Here is a 25,731-nt window from a genome sequence, read left to right as displayed (position 1 = left end):
TGGTCGGGAGCAACCAAGGGGCCAAAGACAAAGCAAGAAATGGAGGGAAGTCTCGAAACTTCCTTATCTCCATTTGTGTTTGGCTCTGAACACATGTCCTGAGCGCCTACTGTGTGCAGGCCCTGTTCTGGCTACTGAGGGCACCACGATGGATAAGACATGGCCCCTAGTTTCAGCGGGGAGTGTCATTCAGGAGCAGACGTGTCCGCAGAAACTTCCAATATGGTCTGACATGATTCCAAGACAGGGAGAGAGAAATGCATCAGATGATGTCCTGAGAGGATGGACAGGCACGGAGTCCAAACTGGGGGGCCCAGGGAAGCCTGACGGGGGGAGATGGTGCTTGACCCGAGTCTAGAAGGTGTGGAAGAGTTAGACAGGGGAAGCAGATCCTGACAAGAATCCCCCAGGACACGGGGAGGGCAGCGTGAGGGGAGGCGGGAGAGCCCTGAGTGGCACGCAGAGGAAGTTGTGGTGGGAAGCCCATCGTCAGCAGAGGGGAAGCATGATCTGCGTGTGTTTCAGAAAGGTCACTCTGGGAGAAGCGTGGGAAATGGATTTCGGGGTGGCAACAAGACGGGACAGGAAGGCGCCCAAGTTGGCTTTTGCACAATGGCCGTGGTGTTAACGAGGACAAGAAGAGAACAGAAATGGACACAATTTCCACGCAGGAGTGGACTGGATCTGGGTAAAGGGAGACAGGGGACCCAGCCTGGCATGGCCCCCTGGTGGGCTAACTTAGCTCCCTGGGAAAACAGGGATGTCTGAAGGGTTACAGGATAACGGCTGGGAGGAACGAGCCCTCGACAGAATCGAAAGGAGCGGTCGGACTCGACAAGTGACTTCAGGGAGTTAGATCAGTGACCTCCGCAGACGCCAGAGGGAACCTGGCTAGAAAGTAAACGTGGATACAAGGAGCCTCGTGGCGCTGGTTGGAAGAGCGAGCGCCTTCGAGTCACCCCGCCCGGTTCTGAGGGTCTTGAGGTGGGGCAGGAAGAGGCTGGAAGGTCTCTTCCTCCGAAAGCGCTGGGCTCTCTGCCTGACAACGCAGAACTTTCTCTACCCTGCTGGCCCAGCTTCCGATTCAGCATTCAAGCGACCCTCACCACCTCGAAAGCCGCCCACCGCATTCCCGGATTCCGACCTGGTCACGGCGAATGCAATATCTGCAACGGTTCACCGCGAGGGGGGCGGTTCCTAAACGTGGCATCTGGCTACTGTCGCCCTCGACCCCTTCGGAATAGGGAGCGCCTGTGCTTTTTTATTCATCCCCTAAAGTCTCTCATTCTAAAGCCCTACGTCTGTATCCATCTGTTGGACAGAAGAAACAGAGCAAACAGAACCACTCACTCAGGGGTCTCCTTTTACCATCTTCTCTGTTCTTCGAGCTAATCACAATAAATAGTAACGACACATGTGACCCGCGTTGGATTCTGCCAGTTGGAGAACAATTGCCAAACGGAGTACAATTATCCAGTCATCCAACAAGTGGCTTATTCAGGGCTTTCTATGTGGCGTGCCCGGAGCCCGGTGCTGGGTCCTGAGTCGTTAAATAGAAATCCAAACACGGGCTCTGTCTTTCAGGTCTGTATCCCTGTGAATTTCCTGATGCTTTCTCATGGAGCGTTACCCAGCCCAGCGGTAACCACTGTCTGAGAGCAGATTTACCGGTTCTGAAGACAAAAAAGACTCCAAAATCCAGAGAGAGGATGGGAACGGCTCTTCTCTAAGAAGGGGGTTTACAGGGACACCCGGGTGGCTCAGTTGGTTAAGCGACTGCCTTCGGCTCAGGTCATGATCCTGGAGTCCCAGGATCGAGTCCCGCATCGGGCTCCCAGCTCCACGGGGAGTCGGCTTCTCCCCCCTGAACTTCTCCCCCTCTCATTCTGTCTGTCTCTCAAGTAAATAAATAAAATCTTTAAAAAGAAGAAGAAGAAGGGGGTTTACAAGAATCGATGGTCCAGGAATAGGATGAGTGGTTGGCAGAGAAATTCCTAGAAGACCTTACAGTGGGATTAGGGACAGTGTGATGGCTACACCAACAGTTCCCAACCCTGGATGAACATCAGAGCCACCCAGGGCGCAGCCCCACCCAAAAGCTCTCCAGGGATGAAGCCTGAGAACTGGCATGTTTGTCAAAGCACCCTCTTTTTAAAAAGGTGACTCCTTAAAAAAAAAAAAAAAAGAGTTAATACTTATTTGAGAGAGAGGGGGAAGGAGAGAGCATGTGTGCATGAGCAGGGAGAGGGAGAAAGAGAATCTCAAGCAGACTCCCGGCTGAGTGCTGAGCCCGACACGGGGCTCGATCCCATGACCCTGAGATCAGAACCTGAGCTGGAACCAAGAGTCAGATGCTCAACGAACTTAGCCACCCAGGCGGTGCCCCTAAAAAGAGGATTCTGATGTACAGCTAAGATTGAAAAACAATGAGCTAGATGGAGCCTCTTGACACATCTCCCGGAAGCAGCCAGCCAAAGAAGTATGTAATTAAATGTGAGACTTGTGGCTTATTATGAGAAGCAGAAGGGGATGAGGCAGCAAAGCAGGCGGACAGATAAGCACCCGCAGAGGTATAATCTAGAGCAAGCAGAGACGGCTCCTAAAGCTACAGTCAGTCCCGACAGCCCCCACACCTTGTATCTGCCTTTCCTGCACGCTCAGGTGTGATCTATGAGGACCACAGCTGCGCCCTCCAAAGGGATGCTAGGCGGGGGCAGAGCAGCCCAAAACAGCCACCTGGGAGACTCCAGTGGCTTCCACTTAAAATGCTTCAGTGCAGGGCCCCTGGGTGGCTCCATTGGCTAAGCATCTGCCTTTGGCTCAGGTCATGATCCAGGGTCCTGGGATCGAGCCCCGAATCAGGCTCCCTGCTCAGTGGGGAGTCTGCTTGTGCTCGCTCTCTCTCTCTCTCTCTCTCAAATAAAATCTTTTAAAAAGATAATAAAAAATAAAATAAAATAAAATGCTTTGGAGCTTTGAGGAAGTACGGGAATCTCTAAGGGAAGATCCTTTCCCTTTTTGTCCTCTTGAGTGGCAAGGCCCTGCAGAGCAAGTTCACATGCAACATTCTGGAGAGCCTGGGGTTACCAGAGGATCCTTCCAGCTCACGTGAACTGGCACTCACAGTTAGGAACAGAACATTCTTCAGGCTTATAAATTATGACCGCTCCTGTGGCTCGACACGGCTAATTCAAGACAACTTCCTATTTGAATAGGGGCTGCCAGGCTGACAAACTGATAAACTGAAAACTGGGTCCCATGAGAGATAAGAAGCTACATTCAAAGGGGAAAAATGAAGAACAAATCATGTGCTTTTAGATTTTTTTTAAAGCAGAATTCTAACGGGCTTGCACTGAGTTCAGAGGAGAGCCAGAACAGGACGGGTTAGCAAATCCATGCTGGAAAAGCAGAGTTTCTGCCTTGGGTGTTGGGTTCTGTGGCAATTTTGGTGCATTCGGCATCTCTAATGATAAGGAAGTTCCTAACTAAATACGGAGTTCTTGTGGAACGAGGGGAAGTGGAGGCATTATGTTTTTCTTGCGTGAGCTGGGTGACCTTGGGGACTCATGATCCTCTCCTGGTCTCAATTTATCAGTAAAGTCACACATTTGATGGAAGTTCTGTTTCCTAAGTCTAGATTGTTATATCCTGAGGACACATCCATTGATGCAAAAGTATGATCATCATTTGACTTGATATCAAACTGTAAACGGTAAGCCAAAAAAGAAATCCCAGAATACTTTCTAGTTTTGTGTATTATTTCTGGAAGCAGAGTGACTAATGATAGCTCTGCTTCTAACATACCTAGGAATGATATCTTACTCCATAATTTGTGAGTTAACAAAATTGGCAACACTCCAGGAGCCTTCCTTGGTATAATAAAACTATGCAAGTAGCAAAGCACTCTTCTGTTTTGAAATCCTCAAATGGTACATACTGAAATGTTGTATTTAAGGATTTAATGAGGAGCTGTGCAGTCTAATTCCTTCTGCTGGGAAAGGGTAACTCTTCCGCTTCTAGAAAAAGGTCATCAACATTCAGCTTCAGGCTGTGCCTTACCATATAGCCATGTGTAAGCCATTGTATCCACATATCCATCCATCCACCCATCCATCCATCCATCCATCCATCCATCAAGGACACGTGGGCTGTTTTCAACCCTCCGATGATGCTTCCGAGCAAAGGATGGTGATTCAGCACCATGGACATTCCAACAACCAACCAAGAGATAGCATAGCTCTTGCCTACTCAGCCAGATACCAGAACGTCCCACAGGACATGGATGTATTCTGGTATATATGGAGTTTGTGACTTATTAGCATGGACTCTAGGAGCCACCACCCCATCTTCCCCTGACTTCTTTCCAGTGTTTGCTGACTCAGTCAACTGGGAGTCAACAGACAGAAAGATAAAGAGTCAATGGAGAAAGACATTGCTTAGGATGTAGAGACTAAGTTGGAGGATGTCACCCTCTATAACAGGAGCTTCTCGGACTCTGCATATTGTACAGACAGATAACCTGTCCAGTGGGAGAACATGAAGGCAATTTAAGGAAGAGACAAAGGAGACCTCTCATGTGTCATCATGGCCCCATGTTTGGAAATGATGGCACATTTTGACACAGGGGTGTCAAAATGAAGACACCTGAGGATGATAACAGTAAATCAAAGCCCACCAGAACCCTGGAGGGGGAATAAAGGAGAGTAAGAATTCACCATGGCTTCATCACTGCTTAGAGGAAGGACACAGGAGCTCAGCAGCACATCGGGGCCACTTTCCATGCCGAAGCAAGGACGGCTCCTTGGGACATAACATAATGTACGGGGATACGCCCTCAAGACTGGCCTTGGCTCTACTGATATTCTTTGCATTCGCCTCTGGTTACATGTCCAGAGTGTAGCTTCATTCCTGGTGACAGGTCTGGCTGGGTTAGGGACCTTCCCACCAGAGCCCCTAAGTCTTATCTCCTATGGATCTCGTTCCATGGTATAATGGAGAGTTCCCAAATTCTAAGGTGTAGGTACACACTCACACTCACACTCACACACACACACACACACACACACCCCTGTACTTTACACAAACCATCCAAGGTACAGACTCACGAACACCCGTCCTTCCGGGGCCGTGTCCCTCACGGACTCATCATGCCCCAGCCTTGCACAGGCGGTCTCCCCATGAACTGGATGTCATCTCCAACTTACCGGCAAGGATCTGGAAGACTCCAGTGATGTAAAACCGGCCCCCTTTGGTGAGGGTGAAGAGCTGGCAGAAGAACAGGAACAGGGACAGGACACTGAAGATGATGGACAGGATCATGGTGGCCTGGACAGACTGCAGCCATTCTGGGAGGGGAGAGACACCAGGTTAGGAAAAGCCAGCCAGGGCCGGGGGAGGGGCTGTGCCATGAGGAACATGGCGCCTGGTGCACCGTGACCCCTGAAAACCACAGTCCTCCCAGGTGACAGAAGCCTTGTTTTTATGAGCAGAACTCAAACCATTCACTTGTATAATAACGGCTGCAGGAAAATAGCTCTAGTCCCACTATTAGGAATTAAACTCAAGTTAAAATATATTGAACTCCTTCCCAGTCTTTTGGCCAAATGAGTTACTCCCACATAAGTACGCGGGTTGAAGAGGGTCCGAGCCCTGCCCACTGCCTTCTCTCTTCTTGCCCTCAAGGGGTTTTTCAAGGGCTTGCTTCTTGGATCCCCTATATTCCAAGAATAATTTAAAACCACTGTTCAAAATATCAACATCCCCCCAAGGAGAGGTAGGGAGCGTGAGGATGGCTGGGAAGAACAAACACTATTGATGCCAAAACCAATTTTGTAGTAAATTGGAAGAAAACGCTGGTGGAGAAGCGCGTGCTGTGAACAACGACTTGCTCAGCCAAGCTGTATCCTGGTCAGGCTTAACCCCAGTCGAGAGCCTCCACAGAGAGCGGTCAGAGCTCAGTCAAACCACCGGGTGGGACGCTGGGCTCTACTTCCACAGTTTCACTGAACTGCGCCCATGCCCACCCCCACCCCTCCTGCCCCGAGCCTGGATCAAATCCCCAAGCTTCCGACTGAAATTCAGGCAGAAAAGGGAATTCTGTAGCTCACGGTCTGCCGCAGGAGAATGTCATCTCGGGAGGGAGGAGAGAAGACGACACCGCCTGGGCTCAGCCCTACAGAGGGAACCTATGGTGTCCACCTAGGAGAGCCGCATTCCTCCAAGTGCCAAACAATCATTGGGGGAAGGTGTTGCTCTAATCAAGGCAAAGCAACTAGAGAAGCCACAGGGCTTTATTCTCTCAGCCAAGTAACTGGGTGGTGTGTAAAAGCTTCAAGAATCGCATCGATGCTTCACACAGTACTCCAAGCTATGAAATCCGCATGGCTTATACTCAGTCCCGGAACACGATGAACATCGTTTGAGTCACAAGGAAGTCATGGCAGAGTTTTAAGGGCGCTGGCAGGGTTAACTCAAGAAATGTCGGAGATCCACCAATCCAGCCCCTTTGTACTGAAAGAGATTTCCAGAGATGTTCTGAGGAGCCCAGATGGCATGGTCAATCTGGGAGGCCCCGGATTCCAGTCTAGTATTCTTTCTACCGTGACAGAACATTTGCTTCTTTTATGTTTTCAACGTCTTTGTCAATTAAGGTAAGAAAATGATGTCCCGGGTTATGAGCTACCCTGACTTCATTTTTTATATAGCTCTTAATTTAATCTGTCTGTCTTTCTCCAGCCTAGTAATTCCTCTAAGGGAGCAGTCTGCAATAAAGCTAATGTTGCCATAATGTTATTTTTTCCAAGGTAAACCAGTTATCCAGCACTCTGGTAGGTGAGGCTAGAAACAAAGATAACATGAGACCCAAATTCAGAACAAAAACAGTGACTGAGTTTTTTTTACTAGGAAACATTCTTCTGGGTACACTCTCCCAGTGTATCAGTGTGGCTGGTGCAGATGAAACCCTGGATTTCCTCCTCCAATTCTGAAACCTTTACCTGACTCTTTACCTCTCCTACCACTAACAACAGACCTCACATTTAGAAAAAAACTCAAAATCTTTGACCCTAAATCTACAGGAATAGGAAAAGTTCCTTAGACTTAGAAATGCAACTAAAGCCTTCTTGAACCTTCTTTAACCAATAATTTGAACTTGAGTCCCAACCCCACTACAATGGAATTATTTTGCCATAAGGTGTCAAATTAGATCCGAATTAGGGGGTCAGGGAAGTTTTTATCCAATGTGTATTTATTTGCTGAACACCTGCTGTTTTGAGACCAGCTCTCTGGTTAGCTCTGGGGATACAATGTTGCAGCAGCTTCTCAACCATAAGTACAATAAAACACATACATGAAGACAGTAAGTCCAAATACATCTTCAATCACAATACATGTAAATGGGTTCAAGTCGCTCGTTGGAAGATGAAAAATTTCACCTTCAATGACATAATTCCCATTGACAATCTGATAGAAGAGATAAACCTAAAACAAACAACAGTCAAAAAATCAAAAGATTTTAAGAAGAGGTGTCAGGCAAATAGTATCAAAAAGAAAGTAAATATAGTAGTAATGGCATCGGACAACACAGAATTTAAACTGCAAAAGATGAAAAGAGCCAAAGAGGGATACTTCATAGTGAGGAAAGACCCAGCTGACCATGAAGAAAAGATAGTTGTAAACCTTTATGCCGATAAAATAACATGGCCCAGAAAAGGTATAAAGTAAAAGATAATTGGGAGATGAGAAGAAATTGACAAAGTCACAGTCATAGTGAAAGTCATTAGCATTACCTTTCTCAGAATAAACAAATCAAGCAACTGAAAAATTATAGTAGCAGAGCGATTACTGATAACAGGATTAACCGTTTCAACTTAGTAGCTATACAGAAAATTTGTGTCCATATAGCAAAGACCACGAATTATTCTTTAAATGTACAAGGAACAGTCTTCAAAGTTATGTATTAGGGGCACCTGGGTGGCTCAGTGGGTTAAGTTGCTGCCTTCGGCTCAGGTCATGATCTCAGGGTCCTGGGATCGAGTCCCGCATCGGGCTCTCTGCTCAGCAGGGAGCCTGCTTCCCTCTCTCTCTGCCTGCCTCTCTGTCTACTTGTGATCTCTCTCTGTCAAATAAATAAATAAAATCTTTTTTAAAAAAAAGTTATGTATTAGGTGACAAGTAAATCTCCATGGATCTCAAAGAAAGCAAAAGTGATACAGGCATAAACTGAGGCAAACAGAAAGTAGGAATGAAAAACAAACTGGCGAAAATTAGATTGGAAATTTAAAAATAGTATTTGGACAAAGAAATCACGATGAAAACTAAAACTTTGTTCAGCAGGGATTGGGATTGAGAGAGTAGTAAATGTCAAATCTGTGGGCAGTGGTCCAAGCCGTATTCAGTGGAAAATGCACGCCCTTAGAGCATTTACTAAAAAACACAAATACTGGCAAAGAATGAACTAAACTTTCCACTTAAGAAGTTAAAAAAGAAATAATTAAATGAATCCAAAATGAACTGACTCATTACTGATGACAGCAATTGTTAATAAAATTTAAAATGGACAAAAATACAATTAATTAAAGACTCATGTTCTTTGGTTGGGGGCTCAAAAAGGCAGACAAATTTTATTAAAGCACAAGAAAGTAGTGCTAAAGTCATAGAAACATACGATCTTCCCAGATAGAAACACTCGAAGTCTTAAAGATGCCGCTTTCCCCCAACATAATGTACAAATTCAATGCTAACCTAAAATATATGCCAACTGGAACTTGTCAAATGCTTTAAAAACTTATCTGAGGGGCGCCTGGGTGGCTCAGTCAGTTAAGGGTCCACCTTCAACTCAGGTCAAGATCTCAGGGTCCTGGGATCGAGCCCCACATCGGGCTCTCTGCTCAGCGGGGAGCCTGCTTCCCCCTCTCTCTCTGCCTGCTTCTCTGCCTACTTGTGATCTCTGTCTATCAAATAAATAAATAAAATCTTAAAAAAAAAAAGAATAACCAATAAACATATGTAATGGTGTTCAACCTCATTAATATCCCAGAAAACGCAAGGGAAATCCACAAGGAATGTGATGCCAATGTTTATCCATCAAACTGGCAAAAATCAAAAAGGTTCTTAAGGTCAACCGAGTACATGTATGAGAGATACCCCTGAACATTCAGATGAATGATAATATAGTCAACCTTCTGTGACCGGCAATTTGGCAGAATATATTTAAATTGTTAGATGCCAATAACATGACTCCACCATTTAATCACTACACCGTGGATGAATACTTAAACATACCCCAAAGAGACATGAATGAGGATTGCTCACTATACCATCACTCCCATGAGTGGCAATAAATCAGGGTAAATCCCTCCAATGGAATATTTTTGCAACCGTTAAAGAGTCATGAGTTAGATCTCCGAGACATCGAAAGGACTAAGGTGTCTACACAACGTGATGTCATTATGGGAACACACACCAAAAAGCTTTATAAATAGGTGTAACTATGTACACACACACACATACGCATAACTGTGTGTGTGTGTGTGTATGTTCACTGGAAAAAGAGCCAAAGCCACGCCAACTGATACCCACAAGCCACCCCCAGGAGCTGGAGCTAGAATAGAGGAGAGTTTGGTCTCTGCTCAAAGACCAAATCTGCACCGTCAGATTTATTTTTAATAAGCAGAATACTCTCCTGTAACATTTGAATAATTAAAACTAACTTAAAAGATCCCAAGGCAAAGCGGCACAGCAGGCCACAAGAAGGTTTCCAAAACTCAAAGAACACTTGGAAACTGGACAGGACTGGTCTTCTACCTGCAGAGAGTAATGGGACTTCTTCCCTCGGATGCTCTCAGATGGGAAGCCGGGGAGATAGCCAACGGGGCCAGGAGGGAGCAGCCTCCATTCCAGCCCCGACAGGCCGGCTGAAGGTGCGTGGGGTTATTCAGAAGGAAGCCCACCATGTCCCGAGGAGATTCTGAAGTGCGGAGGACATTTCTCTGGATCCAGAATCCTTCATCTGGACGGAACTCGACCAGGAGAGCGGGAATCCCCGCCCGGGGCATGGCAGGTGTTTGATCCCGTACGAGGACGCGCCAAGCCCGACTGCTGGGCAGCCCAGAGGATGGCTCTGCCACCTCCTTCTGCTGACCACCGGCTTCACTTGCCAGTTACCACGTGTTTGGCCTTGGATTTCTCTTCTCTGACATGACACACCATCTTGCAGGGCTATCGCAATGATCAAGAGAACCGATAGGAAAGCTCTGCCCAGGGATGATACAAATCACCCCGTTTAAAAAGCTGATGTGGGGGACCAGTGCAAACAAGCGTTTACAGACTGTTCCAGGGTACGGTTTCTGGGGTACCTCTAGCTGGGTCACTCTGGCAATGAAAAATGGGGACCACAGTATTCCCACACAAGCTATATGATTAGGGCACCAACCAGAACTCCAAATGCATTTGCCAGTATTTGCAGATTATCTGGAAAGAGGCAGACTGTGACTATTTTAGGCTTTGCAGGCCAAAGGTAGGGTCTCCGGGGCCATACTCAGTCTTGGCATCTTAGCGCAAAATTGGTCTCAGTCACTACGTAAACGAACGGGCGTGGCCTCTCATCCAGTAACACCTGACTTACAAAATCAGGCCCCGGGCCAGACTCGGCCTGCAGGGTGTAGTGGCCAACCTCTGCTGTCGCAAAGCAAGTCAGATGTACAGGATGTCATTATTAAGGATAGAGAGACAACTGATGTAAGGGACAGAGGTCTCCATGACAAACCTGTTTTATATGAAGCAAACTTCACGTGACACCAACACTCCAAGGAGCAGATCTGAGCTCCTACCCGAGCCCCAGGGCAGGAAGACGCTGTCTCTCCAACTGCAAGTTTGCGATCGCTCGCTGAGCCAGTAATGAGCACCCACAGTCATCCCCCAGGCCCGGCTCAGTGGCTGGCCCCAGGCGGACACCTGGGTGAATACTTGTGGAATTCCCCCTGGCAACGTTTCCATCTCCAACCTTGGTGCAGAGCCTAGGAATTAAATGCCCCGAAACTCTCTGCAGGCGTGGTTTTAATGAGATTGCCAGGTCCAGGAGCTGCTGACAGCTCTCTGACGTGGGCCGCGGGTGCAGGCAGACCCAGCTCCCCCAGCAGATGAGGGCAAGCTTGAGTTACCCAATGATCAAAGCTCGCCTCAAGGTCAGATTCCTGCTGCCCTGGCCGCTAAGCAGTAAAGGAAGGACATCTGCCCCCGCAGCTGTATTCTTAGCCCCGGGGCCTGCAGTCCAGTGGGTTATGGGCTCAGAGAGGATGAAGCACTTTGAAATGTACCAGAGCGTCCGGGACCTTCCTCGTCCTTCACTGCGGGCACAGAGCCACCTGCCCCTCCCATCCTCCTTGCCCCGCAGGGAGTCCCGCTGGGCTCTGAGCGACTCCTAAAAGCTTTCTGACTCCGTCAACAAGAGAACCGATTTTCTTGGAAGGGAGAGGAAGGACAGGGGCGGGAAAGTCACGGCATGCATCGAGGAGGCCAGGAGAGAAGAAAGCCTCGCGAAGAAAGAGGCCATCCGAGGGGATGAGCCCCAACTCCAAGAGACCGATGGGATTGCACAGGATTGCACATGCTTTCAAAAGCATGTGACGGAAAATAATAAAAGCACGTGACCAAAAAATAATAATAATAACAATTAAAAAAAAAAAAACACAGGATCAACAAGGCCTGGCTCCCTTCCCTCAAACCTCCCCATTCCCCTGCCATCACAGTGCCATTTTCCTTACACGGCATTCCAGGAATAGCTGACCCGCCAGGAAGCCTCCGTCCTCAACCACGTGGCCTTTGCCCTCGGGCTTTGCCCACCAGCCGGAGCACGTGCAGAGCCCAGCCTGGGTCCCCCGCCCCGGTGGGGTGGGGGAGGGGCTTCCGTTTCATCCCCATTCAGACCAGCCAATGGCTTTGAAAGGACGTTCAGGTCTCAGGCTGGAAGCAAGGGGAGTGTAGGCTCTCAGCCCACAGACAGCCGCCCGGAGCTCGCAGAGACGAGGAAGACCACCAGGGAGAAGGATTTTCCAACACACGGTCATGGGAGGGGGCATGTTAACCAGAGCGAAATCCACAGGAAGAAACTGCAGGTCAAGGTGTTTCAGCTAAATCTGAATTAACCGCACTCCTGATTCACAGGCTTAGTCATAAACACAAGGAGGAATCTCTCAGAGCCTAACTTGTATCTGTGGTTTGACACCGACAGTCTTATTCTGCTGACTAATCCTGGGGCCTGAAAGGGGAATGTAATACAGCACAGAAAGTACCTGAAAATAGGAAGCTGTTGGAGGCTTCCCTTATTTTCCCGTTGGAAAATGCTAGTAACTAGAGGATCAGGTTAGGCTAGGCCGTGTTTCTCAAAGAATTGTTGTGGGACCCAAGGGCTGAATAAAAAAACAAAAAGAGAGGAGATGGGTTCCACGGTCAAGTCCATTAACCTCCTTCCTTGGATGTTAATTATAACGTGTAATGAAACAGTAAAGGGGAAAGGAATTCTTGCCATATAAGAAGAAGCCTTCTTAACTTAAGAATTTTCGTGTTTTTCAAACTGACTCAACAGAAAATCTTTTTTTTTTTAAGAACAGGCCTCTTGGAAATAAATAAAATCTTTAAAAAAAAAAAAAAGAAGAAGAAGAAGAAGAAGAACAGGCCTCTTGGAACCATTGGGTTTGGCCAGAAAAATGGCCTTCGAGGACAGAAAGGCATTGTTTATGAACTGTATTATCCAAGAGAGCACAGAGGATGAGAGGGGATGAGCGGCTGCGTTATTCTGCGTTATTCTCAGGATCTTTGGGTTTGTAAGGCATTCTCCACATAATAATCACCAGAAGCCCCCTCTCCTTTCAATCCTGGAATTATTTTCAGAAAAACCAAGCATCACGGTGTTTAAGACCTAGAATGGGCACAGTAACCCCACCAGGCACAGTAACCACCCCCCGCTTCCCTTCCCCTAGCACAACGCCCTACTCTCCCCTGCACAGCTACTGAAATTCTACCTAATTTCCAAGGCCCATCTCAGAGGCCACCCCCACTCAGGACCGGATGTGGTAGGTGCCAACTCCAGGCTCTACCTCCAGGCTCGCTCTGCTAGACAACCAAGACACCGTCCCAAGTTCTCAGTTCGTTAGAGGCAGGCCCAGGGCAAAGGAAAAAAGCAAGGAGTCCTGAGGTCTACTGCACTGGGCTTTCCACCACAACACACAGAGGATACTGACAGGTTGAATAATATGTTTGATATCTAATGAGTTAAACGAGCCTGCTGCCTTTCTTTTAGCTTTCGAAGCCACCGGAGCTAGGGAGGGAGAAGCGAGACTGGTGTGGCAAGGTGACGAGGTCCTCATTATCTGTTCATCCACGTGGTAGTCAAACCACCACCCAAGCTTCCGGCTTCCGAGGGGTAGGAAGAGGCTCGTGCCCGCTCTCTAGAGGCAGAACGTGACATAGCTGGGATTTCCGAGCAATCTTGCCAGCCCCGGAGAAGCCACGGAAGGAAGGAGGCATCACCCAGACAAGGGGAGAGCCTCGAAGACAAAACTGGGGTCTCTGAATATTTGAAGTCAGCCTAGGGACGCTTCAGAAGTTTAAACCAGGCAACTTGGTCAAACCCCAGTCCAGCCCATCAGGCAGGAAGGAAACCATCAGAAATGAGCAGACCTAAGAGGGGACAGACTTGGGTCTGACAGCGACACCACTCATGACAATGACTCACGGCTCCCCTCCTGTATCACTGGCCACTCTTTCCCAGTCCCTTCGGCTAACTCCTTCCCGTACCCCGTTTAATCACTGGGATATCCCAACACTCAGCTCTGGACCCTGTGGCTTTCTTCCTGCCCTCCCCTCCCCCGCCTCACCCCCCCCCCCTCCTCCAGTCAGCACACTCAGCCAACACTGGCCTCTTTCCATTACCTCCTGGAATATTCTTCCTGTGACCGGTCCCTCCCGTCTCCAACCACAAGATGGGAAAGGAAGAGGCCTTCCGTAACCAGCTCCCCCCACCCTGGCGACTTTCTACGTCATCGTTCTGTCTCCTTCAGAATCCTTTCCTCTCTCTGCCCTTGAGTATTTATTGTATACTCTGGGTGTCCCCCCAAAAGTCACCGTGAGTCCCACTACAGCAGAGACTCAGTCCTTCTTGTTCAGCTCTACGGGGTCGGTTTGTGGATGCGCTCAACATATTTGAGGAAAATCAATGAAGGGGACTGTGCTGTTAGCTCTTTGAAAAGGAAAGAGGCTCTCTTGAAAGGTAGTGAGGTCCCCGTCACTGGTAGGATGAACACGGGATGGGCGTAGCAGAAAGGTGTCTGAAGCAAGGTGCGGCAGGAGAGAGGGATGGACTTGAGGACCTCCCAGGTCCCTGCCAACACTGGGAGTCTACATGTGTGTCCACGACGACACACTCAGGAGGCTTTGTGCCAGACATCCCTCTCTCGGGCCCTGAAAACCAACACCCACAACCTCAGGCCCCATTACGGCCAATCCCCGCTCCTGAAATACAAGAGATGCTTTCTTGACTCTGCTCGATCCTGCGGATGCTATTTAAATTTCTGAAAGAACAAAGACCGTGAGCCTCAAGGGCCATGTGGTTCAGATCCAGGTTTGAACACACATGCAGGGCGAACTCCTGGATGGTGGCGTCTGATGAGAAACTTCGAGGCTTGAAACATTAGCATTCTGACACCACATCCCATCCCCTGCCCCTCCCTTGCCTGCCAGGGCCTCGGCAACCCACAGGGTCCTGTAAAATCAAGGGCCGTTACTTGGGCAGAGATTGTGGGTTGGCCCAGAGAGCCGGGAAGATTTTAAATTGCAAAACATGAACCCATAAATGCAGAGGGCCTCCTGTGTGCTCTCCAAACTGACCAAGAGCTGAGCCACAGACAAGGAAATGGTCCGATGCCCTTGCCGAAATGAGGAGGCCACCAAATGGATTAAAAAAGGAGAGAGAGAGAGAAATCTGGAATCAGGGAAGACACAGACAAGTGACCACCGAGGTGGCCCTGGGTGTTCTGGGGACAGACCGGTTTTTTTCCATCACACTTTCGTGTTCAGCACGGGGGGCCGTCTTTAAAAATGAAAAGAATTCAAGAATGCATACGTTTTATGTGCCTAACACCTCTGGATGGTCAGCTCCGTTCTGAGACAAAGGAGGACTTTTTAAGTGGGGGCAGGGCATGGGGGATGGGTTTTAGGAAAGATCATGTCTCTGCAACCAATGAAGAGCCAGCCAAGCAAAGGGTAGGCAAGGTCAGACTGGGCCCTGCCAGCTCCCGGAGCCCCAAGCAGCCCGTAGTCCGACTCCGGAACTCTGATCATTCTGTTACCTACCAGGTCCACGCAGATAAAACAAAGAGTTGGGAGAATGTCTGTGTGCATTTGGACCTAAAATGTGCAGAATATGGAGTATTCAAAACAAAAAGCATTAGTTCGGTCAATGCAAGACACATTTTGCCAAACTTTCTGGGTCAGGAGATTTTAAACTCACGCATGGCGTAAGGGCTCCAAGGAGACAGGCGCCTTCAGGACTTGGGGGGAAGACTTGGTGCATTGCCCCTGCTCCCCAGATCCCAGCCGGAGCTGCTCAGATCTCATTAATTAGAAAACCAAGGCTCTAGGAACTGGCATTCTCTGTCTCTGGATGGGTGTATGCTTATATGGACGCCACCCCCACGGGCCCTGCCTGCCTCACCCCGAGGCTCCGCTTTCTTACTCAAAGCAGAAAGAACCTATTTGTTACTGGATCCTAATTTCCTACCAGGAAATAACATTTATAGCTATTTTGAAAATTAGATGGGAAATGGGTAGATCCCTATGGGATTTCATGTGAAAATAAAAGATCTCAATGAGGGGCGCCTGGGTGGCTCAGTGGGTTAAGCCTCCGCCTTCGGCTCAGGTCATGATCCCAGGGTCCTGGGATCGAGCCCCGCATCGGGCTCTCTGCTCGGCGGGGAGCCTGCTTCTCCCTCTCTCTCTGCCTGCCTCTCTACCTACCTGTGATCTCTGTCTGTCAAATAAATAAACAAAATCTTTAAAAAAAAGAAAAAGAAAAAGAAAAAGATCTCAATGAGGAAGATGGGCAAAGCGGCAAAGGAAAAGAAAGCGATGTTGAGAGCGGTAAGAATCCCATGTCTCGGGACAATGACCAGACATGCATCAGTGCATTTCTACTGTGCAAGATTTCTGATGTGTTCTGCCTTATAGATGATCTGGACTGCTGCTCCAACTTGGAAAAAAATGGGCCGAGATGCATGTAAAACACAGTAAGTCTAAATGGACGATAAAAAGTAGAAATGCACCCGAATGCACCAAACTGCTTATTAGGGTCTAGAATGATCTACAGGCCGGCATGCTGTACTACCGCTCGCCTCTGTCTTCCCACTATCTGGCCCGCCCTCTGTCCCTCAACGCTGCCAGGCCCCTTCCTTGCCCAGAGAGCCTGTGCTGGTTGGCCCCTCTGCCTAGAACCTTCTCTAGGTGTTCATACAGCTGACTCCTGGTCATCCTCAAGGGGTCACCCCTGCAAGAGGCTCCCTTCCCCACTCCAATCTCTCATGACACATTAGTCTGTTTCATTATCTTTGTAGTTCCCATCCCTGCCCCAAATTATCCAAGAGGAGGGAAGAAAGGGAGAGACCTTAGATGGAAGTTTATGATCAAGGACGTAAGAGGAGGTTAACTTTCCAAGATGAGGAGAAGAAATAAGCAATGAGGTTTCACGGGAACAGATCACTCAAGTAGGTTCCTATGGGGTTGGGGAAAGATCTCCATCTGAAGATTAAGACCAAGGAGAGGACTCTGAAAGTCTTCAAATCCAGAGTCATAGGCATTCCTTTGTATTTTTAAAAATATCACCCTGGAGTCAATGTGAAAAATTGGTTACAAAGAAACAAGCAAGGTGAAGTGTTTGGCGGCTGCCTCTATGGCTCTGATAAGTCCTGCAGGCATGGCGACCTTCAAGGGAATAGCCAGTGGCCAGGGCAGGGGAGGCGGGCAGGGGAAGCTATGAGGATGCTGAGGAGGGAACACATCCAGGCCGGCTGCAGACACGAGCAGCGTTCACTAAAATCCTAGAAACTGTCAAAGAGGTAGGTTTGGTGGAGGAAGATACAGACTGACTAGTTCAGGGGTGTCTCTGAGACATCCCTGTGGAAATGTCTAGTAAATGGCTGGCTATGCAGGTCTGGAGTTCAGAAGGGATGTTGAGGCTGGAAATAAACAAAGATCCCAGGACATCATGAAACATTAAGTCTAAAGACTTAATGACTGGAGACGGAGAGAAACAGAGGGAAGTCTAAGGGTTATGCGCTTTCCGACATGGGGCTCTGTCAGAATGGTGGGATGGTGGATGGAACCCAGGACAGAGGAAAGATGAAATATTTGAAAAATCCTAAAACAATGGGGTTCTGCTCAGAAACTGCATAGGACCCAGCAGAGCTATGGTAAAACAGTAGGACCGGGTACAGAGCAGGGGGTAAGGGGGGATGGTCAAAGCCCCAGAGAGATGTGTTTCAAGCCAGGCTTAGTGGGAGGTGCTTGCTATGAAATTTCTAGGAATTGAGAAGCCATGCTTCCCACGAGGCCAAATGACTACATTCCCGGTCTCCCTTCTTAACTAGGTGTGGCTGCATGACTAAGTTCCTATAAAAGATAGAAACAGAACTATGTGGTCTATCTGGAGAAACTTCATGAAAAGGGAAGGGCACACATTCTTCTCCTCTTTTCTCCACCCTGCTGCCCGAAGCATGGATGAGATGGCTGGAGCTCCAGCAGCCCTTTAGTCCATGAGGATGAGGACCAAATGTAAGAGATGGCAAAGAAAGGAGCTAGAAAGTGCCTGAGCCTCTGACAATTTCATAAAGTGCCATAAGCGATCGTATTTAAGCCACTGCCCCCTTGAAGATGCTCTGTTACATACAGTCAATCTTAATCCTAACCAGAATGCTAGCCAACTTGTCTGACACATCCCCTGCATTGCTGTCCCCTTGCTGGTGGTCACGTCATTGCCTGGACAGGGAATATCCTCCTCCTTGCCTGTATTTATTTAAATCCTGCCCATCCTCTGGAGGATGGATCAAATCCCACCTCCCACACGACACTCCCCTTCCACTTCCTCCCCTGAACTCTGGCGCTGCCTGCCTGCCCCCACTCCTTGGGCATCTGGCCTCTGCTGCCTTCACAGTGATTCATCCCTCCACACGTATCTGGCCTCTGCTGCCTTCACAGTGATTCATCCCTCCACACGTATCCACACTGGATCCTCAAAGAGGCACAGGACCATCAAGGACAGTTTCCCAGGCGTTGTATTCCCTGGGTCCGGGAGGCATTCCCTGCCACGTCCTGATGGCATCGGCCCCAGGAAGCCTCTTTCATTCCACCTGCAGCCAGGTTCAGGATGAAGCCAGAAGGTATGTAGACGCACCCAGAAAATAAAAAAAGCTCAAGTCCAAACAACCCCAGCTTACTTCAGGGCGTCCCCAGATTCCCTCAAAACATCGGAGAAGGCAGATGTGTTAGAAAACCTGTGCTCCGGTGTCCCCCCGCCCCCGCAAAGCAACCACATGGATTTGGAGCCCACAAGAGAGACCCCAAAGTCATTGTCAATGAACCCAAGGAAAGAGTTTGGCGCATAAAGAGCCAATTAAGAGACGAGAGGTGTCCTGATGAAAGTAACACTGGTCCCTCCTTGAATTGGAAGAACAGCCATTTAAAACCGCGGCAGGTGCAGCGTAAAGGGCCGATAACAGGCCCGACGTGAAGACCGCTCTTTATCCCGGTTTGAGCACGGTTTAGGCGGCTGCTCCTCTGCCCCCTTCCGGACCTAAGAGTCCAGGATTCCGTGCCAACCCCACATGGCCCCATGCCACTTGGGAAGGGCGCCTGTGGACACGCCCCATCCCTCGGGGAAAGCCACCCTTTCGGGCCGCGTTTTCACTTGTGGCCACCAGGTGTCAGTAGCGAGCGAGGCGCCTCCCATCCTGAGGCTTCGGGGAACTTGACCCAGACCCTGAAGCGGGGTAGACACGGGATGCTATGGCTTTGGGGACAAGCAGGGCTATGGCCACATTCTCGGGCACACATGAGTATTTCATTCCATTTGCCTGGTTGCCAACTCACCATGCAAACTCACCGTGCACCCCCTGGGATGTTTTCAATGCACTATCTTTCATGCGCTCCGAGAAAAGATTCAGGGCTGGCTGCTCGCGTCAGTAAGGACGGAGGCCTTTCTTTTCTTCCCCCCCAGGAAAGTGACAACATAAAGCAGGGTTTTCTACTCCTCGCCTAGCCTCCCCAGAGAAACTACCAAATCATTGTTCTAGCACTTTCTCTTTATACGGAGGTTGGAGATGTTTGGTTTGTAATGCTTTGGCGATGGCTTGGGTATTATCGGGTGCTGGGCCCACAGGAGGCAAAGCCCAGCCAAGAACCTGCACTGTGCAAAGCCAGAACGAAGGCTCCCTTCACTGCCTGCTTTATTGCCCTGGGTCTAAGCTGGTTTCTCTCATCGGTTGTAGCATCTTCAACCGATCCAGGGAAACTGGATCATGAGTTACAATCATTCAGCAGCAATGAGAGCCGTACTTCATTGCCTTTTAAAACCCAGGATGTCGAGGAAGCTCTCTCTGCCTATCCTACAACGATGTCCCTCTCCAGGCTGAGGACACATCCTTTGAAACACGAGACCGTGCCAAGCCACGCCCACTATATCCTCAACGCAAAGCACTACAGCCCCTCCCAGGGGCCACGGTGCCACTAAACAGCGCCCAGCCGCCCAAAAGAATGCACTCTCTTTACCTTGGCCTCTCCACATCCAGACACAGGACTCCCTGCTCCCCTGTAATGCTCTCTCTGAGTACTTAAGGTGTCTAGTGGGTGTTTCGCAGCCAATTATCCCCTTCACTTGAATCCAAGTACGCCTGGTTTCAAATATCTCGCAAGCGACACGGGAGACAGAGGAGAAACACAATCCTCTGGATGAAGGACCCTCCCAGAATTTAGCATTCTGCAAATAGCTTGGAGTCCCCATCTTGCCACAAGGAAACACCCTAAGGTTTTGATGCTAAATGGCAGCAGTGAGTCCCACGACCTAGAAAAGCAGTCTTGTAAATGGGGGACCAAATGCTGGACCAACAACTACCTTTGGGACCATCACTGAAAAAGGCAGAGGCAAGACATTTCTGGATAGAGACGGCCACCACCAAAGATGCTGGTTGGGGCCAAAGTCCCAATGGGGTTAGCCTAAAGTCTTACCATTGATCTAACTTATCTGTATCTGAGTTTCTTTGTTTACAAAGAGCATTACATCAAGTGACAAGGGGGAGCTCTAGGGCATCTTTCCAGGCAGAGATAATGTACAACGATACCCAGGGTCTTGGCTTTAGCCAGGGAAACTGCTGTCCCTCTCCTTTAATCTTGGATTCCTGGTCGCCGTTGCATTCAGCCCCACCCCAGCAACAACGCTGGTGCTGTGCCTTCTAAGAACAAGTGTTTCCAGGTCTGGACTGAGAAACACGGCACCCACAGATCTGAACAAGCAAAACCCCAGTCTCACCGTTCGTGGATGATGAGTAACAGTGGAGGACGTTGCCGGAGGAAGAGGTGCTACAGTTCTGCCACAGGTCGGTTGCGTGTCCATTGCCCACGACCCATTGCTAGGAAGAACCAGACACGATAAATCAGACAAGCTGGGGAGGGGCGAAGGGAAGAGGAGGGTGAAGACGAAGGGAAGGCAAGAGCAGCCTCATCGACCCGTCGCTAGCCTGCCCCTGCCCTGCCCGCTGCGCCTGGCCAGAGGTCACAGTCATGTGGGGGGAAAAGGAGAGAGATGGGGGCTGGCTCAGACATGGTGCTGCCAGAGGGCAATGTTTGCGAGTGAAAAGCACTTTGTTATTAAAAAAGTAGGACATGTGTGTGAGCTAGTATGTGCAGAAGTATGTACTGTAGAACCAGCCTCGGACTCAGCCCAGGACACCTGCATTCAAGCCAGCTCCCCTCCCTGATCTCCTGAGCGTCGCTTCCCCAAAACCACCACCCCTCGGAGACTGTCTCCTTACCCATAATTCCTACTAATCCAACAAGATTAATTAAGACATCATAAAGACACTTATAAATGATAGCACAACCCACAAGTCCCCAACATCAATATTTCTCCTTCCGACACAATCATCTCTCAACCTTTGAACCAGAGGGGAATCTCGTGCCTGGAATTTGCCCCTACATAAAGAAGTTAAAGCCACAGTCACCTAAACAGACTGCCTGAAGTCTCAAATCGAATGTGCTCGATGTCTGATGGGTCTGTGACATCAGTTATACCCTGATGACCTGTTCCTATACTGGAGGCTCTGGGTCCACATCATAAAGCAGACCCAGGGCTGTGAATTCTTTTTTTGGAGGAGCCCATGTTAACCTTCCAATATTCGGCCCTCCAGGGGTGTTTTATGAACTAAGCCGCCCAGCTGACCTATGGCATGTGGAGGAAAACAAAACTTCATTAATACTCTGCTTCCTTCCTCCACGAATCTACAGCGGGGGGGGGGGGGGGGGAATTCTACGCAATCTCATCAAAGGAAGGACGGGGAACCCTGGCTCTGTACCGACAGTATCTGGCGTACACGGAGGCCTGCGCAGCTAACCTGGTCCCGCAACTGCTTCCTTCCTACCCCTGGCTCGGCTCCGGTTTTCTCAAAACAACTGAAAGGGGGCAGATTGCCAGAAACTGCAAAACGCCCCGCGGGGACGGCTGAGACTTCACGTTGTCTCGCGGCGCTGAACTAGAGGGAGCCCAGCCGGAATCATGGCCCGGGGGAGGCCCGAGCCCCGGGGCAGGAGTTGGGGGTGGGGAGAGGGGAGCTCGGGTGCCCCGCCCGCCGCCCGCCGGGCACTCACGCTGACAATCGTGGAGACGAACAGCAGCACCAGCACCGCGACGTGGAGGACGATGATACCCAGCAACAGGAGGAGCATTCTGGCGGCAAGTTGGGCTCAGCGGAGTTCCTGCCTGCCAGGAAAGAGAGCCGAGGCTGGACGTGAGGCCGAACCAACGCGCGCGAGCGAGCGACGGAGGAGGAGCGCGCGGAGGGAGGGTCCCCGCGCGGGCGGAAGGCAGGGGGCTGGCACCGCGCCCGTCCGCCTGGCCCGGCCCGGCCCCGGGCGCCTGCACGCCTCCCGGGGGCCGGCCGAGAGAGGGCAGCAGCCGACCGCAGCATCCCCGCCCGGCAGCCGCGGGGCCCGCCTGCGACCAAACATCCCTTTGCTTTGGGGACAAAACAAGGGGTACGCACGTCTAAGTCGCCCCAGGAGGAGAGGTTTTTCCCGAAGAACGAGCGGAGGCCGCGGCACACGTCCACCCACCCGGGGTTGCCTGCGAGCCCAACCCCACGTGGGGAAGGGGTCAGAAGAAGAGTCTCCCCCTTTTCCTACGGAGGGGGAGGGGGAGGGTCAAGGGGTAGGCGCCCAGATTTCTGCCGGAGGCCTGGGGACACCGGCGGCACGCTGTGAGGGAGAGCGCGCGGCGGGGAACCGGTTTCCCAGACCCGGCGCGCTCCGCATTCCGTTAGTCTCCGAGTTTCCACCCGCTTCTGCCAGCGCTGGAGAGCCGTCCTGGCCCCAGCTCCGCCTGGCATCGACACGGGCGGCTCCGGAGAGGAGGCGCAGACCGGGGGAGTGTGGGCAGGAAAGAGTGGCCCAGAGAGTGGCCCGACCCTGCGCTTCCCGCCCACCGCGCGCTTCCCCAGGCGGCCCCAGCGGGCCGGGCCCTGCGCTCCCGGACTGGCCACTCGCCCGATCGCAGGGGTCCCGACTGCGCCCCCGGCACGCACAGCCGAGACGCAACCCGGTCCAGCCTCTGCGTTCCGGGACGCGCGCCCAGGAGCCTGCATGGAGGGGGCCAGACGTCCGGTGGGAGGGAGAGGCCGAGGATGAAGGTTTGAGTCCCAGGAGAACCGCAGCCTGCCAGAGCTGGCAGGACATCTTCACTGAGCAGTTGTGCGGTCCTAGTCCCTCATTTTACAGACGTTGGGGAACTGAAGACCTGGGTGACCCGTTAGAGGATACGTTTGGCTGCCCAAACCCTGCTGCACTTGGGGGGACCGTTTCAGTACAGGGCCTTGGGCCAGAGAGACGACATTTCAATAACTCCGTTTTTAAAGTACCCAGAGTACCAGGCCCCTCCGCTGCGCTCCGTTAGCAACACATTCAAAAGAGCCCTGGAATGTCCGGGAAGAAGTAAGCCCGGTTTTCCGATGTCTCCCAGAAGGTTTAAATTAAATCCAGTAGCTCCTAGAGCCGGGGAGGGGCAGAGAAGGATAATCGGAAAGAGGTATGTGGCAGAAATTGGGCGGCCACGGGGGTCCAGTAGCCCTCCCCCCAGGTGTCCACCGCAAGGACCAATTTGCCAATGAATCCCCAAGTAGGCGCTTCTCCAGCGAGACGAAAACTGCTCAGCCCCTGCCCCACATTCCGGACACCAGCACTCGCGCCCCTTATGATTGATGTACCATAAGGCAGGCCACGCCGTATCCCTACCAGTCCCGTAAGAACTATGCAAGACAGATCGTGGTCTGTCTGTCTGAGCTCGGAAAGACAGCTCGGGGGCCAGGCCAGCCCAAAGCCCGCGCCCGCTCCGCGCTTTCTGGCACCATCGACGGAAGGAGCCCACGTTTCTCCATCTCCTCCACTTTCCCCTACCAAAGCACTTACAGCCCAAAGGGATGGTTGTCCCCGATCCTCAAAGTGGCCTCCGGCACAAACTCTCGGTGCGTTTGCTCGGCTGCTGGCGTCCCCGAAGACAGCTGCGCTGCGGGGCTGCGCGCGCGAAGCGAGGGGCCAGAGGGAGGCTCCCGGCGTTCCCCTTTAACGGGAACAACGCCCTGTCTGCGTCGCTGCAGCAGGGTGTGTCCCTGGGTCAGCGTGTGCAGGGGGGCGGGCCTCAGGGAGGAGAGAGGGCAGGAGGGAGGGAGGGAGGGCAGGCAGGAGACAGTTACTCGGCCTTCAATCCGCCCCAGGAGAAAGTCGGTCCCTGCAAAACCGCTGCGACTTTTCCTCGCAACTAGGCGGCAGCTGAGCGTTCTCACCTCCGCTTCCTCTGGCTCCCCGAGTTCCTGGACACCCAAGTGCTGGCCAATAAACTGGTCCCTCCGCCCCCTCGGCCACGTGGGAAGAGCCCTCCCGAGGTCGCCCCCACCGGTGCCCAGCGCCGGGCGTCGGGGCGCACGCAGGCGGACTGCGCCCACGCGGGGGGCCAAGGCTGGATTCCTCGCCTCCCGGAAGGCGGAGCAGGCACTTAAACGCTGGAAGGCGTCTCTCTCCTCTAGGGTGCGGGCGCGCCTGGCCTGCCCTGGCATTTTTACCGGGGCACACCTGCCCCGCACCCGCGTGCCCGCGCTGTCAGTGTCTGCACTCAGGTGGTGTGCCGGGTTCCAAGGACTCGAGGGGACCCACTGGCGGGCCCTGCTTGGGTGAGAATTAGCGAGAGGAGGGAGAGTCCCGCCGCCGACTACAGAACAGCATGCCTGGGTGCGGGATGGGGGCGGCGCGGTGGGAAGGGGGTCTGACTCCTCCTAACCTGGGCAAAACCAGACCACAAGTGGGTAAGCTCCTGGCCTGGCTCCCAGCCTCAGCTGGCGTCAGGGTGGGGAGTTGGCCATTGGAGGTGGGGGAAGAACAGCCAGGGAAATCCGCTGATTCATAGTCGCCTGAACGTGGTCCGCCCGGCGTCACAGGGAGAGAGGCTAGCCCTTCTGGGCGTGGCACAGGTGGGCCCAAGTCAGGCTCTCCGATGGGAGACTCTTGATGCACCAACAAGGAGACTTAATGTGGGTTCTAAATGTCTTTGCTTACTAATGCAGCCCTATTGCATTACTAACGCCCGCTCCTGCTAGTGTCCTGTGTCATAAAACCTTATCGCTCTAAATGAGTCAAACGATTCCATAAGACTTTATTCTTTGCATGTAGCTGCTTGGGGTAGCTGATGGCATATTCTTATCTTTAAGTAAAAGTACATTATCTGAAATAGTCTTCAAACAATGGTCTTTTAAAAAATTTTATATTATGAGACTAGAAAGAAGGTGACATGTAAAAATTTCACTCAACGCCCATTACGTGGCAGGAACCTTAACAGGACTTTATGCATGCCCTGGGAGGGGGGGGTATGGGGCAATGCTTAGGGACTCTGGCTCTGGGCTCAGACAAACCTGATTACTCAGGATTGTGAACTTGAAGCCAGTAGGTGAAGTTGGATGAGCTTCTGTTTTCTCATTCCCAAGCAGAACTGGTACTGCCTATTTTATGGGGATGAGTAAAAGGAATGAAGTGTGTGAAGCAGTTAGCATAGTGCCTAGAACATAAGGACCAGGTCTCAATAAATTGTCACCATGGTTATTATTATATCATCTTTAGCCCTCAAGGCAAGGCAGATACCCTCCCCCGCCCCCACCTCCATCAAGCTAAAATAGCTTAGAAATCCCACAGGTCTGAAGTTCATATGCAAGTAGAAAAACCAACCAGAGGAATAGCACTGTGTTCTCTCCTCCTGGGTCATTTTATAGGTCAGCAGTGCCCCAAGAATCATGGCCTCACTTTATACCATTCAGACTTTTATTTTGTTTATTTAACCAACATTTATGTGGTCACTATGTCCCCAGGACTATTCTAAGCACTTCGCAAATATTAGCATATTGAGCTCGGGATTTTCTTTCTCTTCCTTTCTTTTTGTTC

The 25,731-nt window shown here is 50.9% G+C and overlaps 1 protein-coding gene across 2 annotated transcripts in view; it reads right to left on the bottom strand.

The window, feature by feature from the left end:
- PMP22 (peripheral myelin protein 22) overlaps positions 1–25,731 on the bottom strand; it is a 30,368-nt gene that overhangs the window by 3,752 nt on the left and 885 nt on the right. The window contains exons 1-4 of one of the 2 annotated variants that reach the window (XM_080825760.1): positions 23,716–24,273; positions 21,904–22,015; positions 20,570–20,669; positions 5,205–5,345 (exon numbers count right to left, since the gene is read on the bottom strand). In XM_080825760.1, coding sequence (XP_080681886.1) covers positions 5,205–5,345; positions 20,570–20,669; positions 21,904–21,981 — 319 coding nt within the window. In that variant the 5' untranslated portion in view covers positions 21,982–22,015; positions 23,716–24,273. Of the gene's footprint in view, positions 1–5,204; positions 5,346–20,569; positions 20,670–21,903; positions 22,016–23,715; positions 24,274–25,731 lie in introns of those variants that run through there. The other variant, XM_080825761.1, reaches the window with a different exon arrangement.

The sequence above is a fragment of the Martes martes genome (genome assembly GCF_963455335.1).
Source record: "Martes martes genome assembly, chromosome: 16".
Lineage (NCBI taxonomy): Eukaryota > Metazoa > Chordata > Mammalia > Carnivora > Mustelidae > Martes > Martes martes.
Note: the sequence above shows the minus strand (reverse complement) of the source record. Positions and strands in the feature narration are given on the sequence as shown.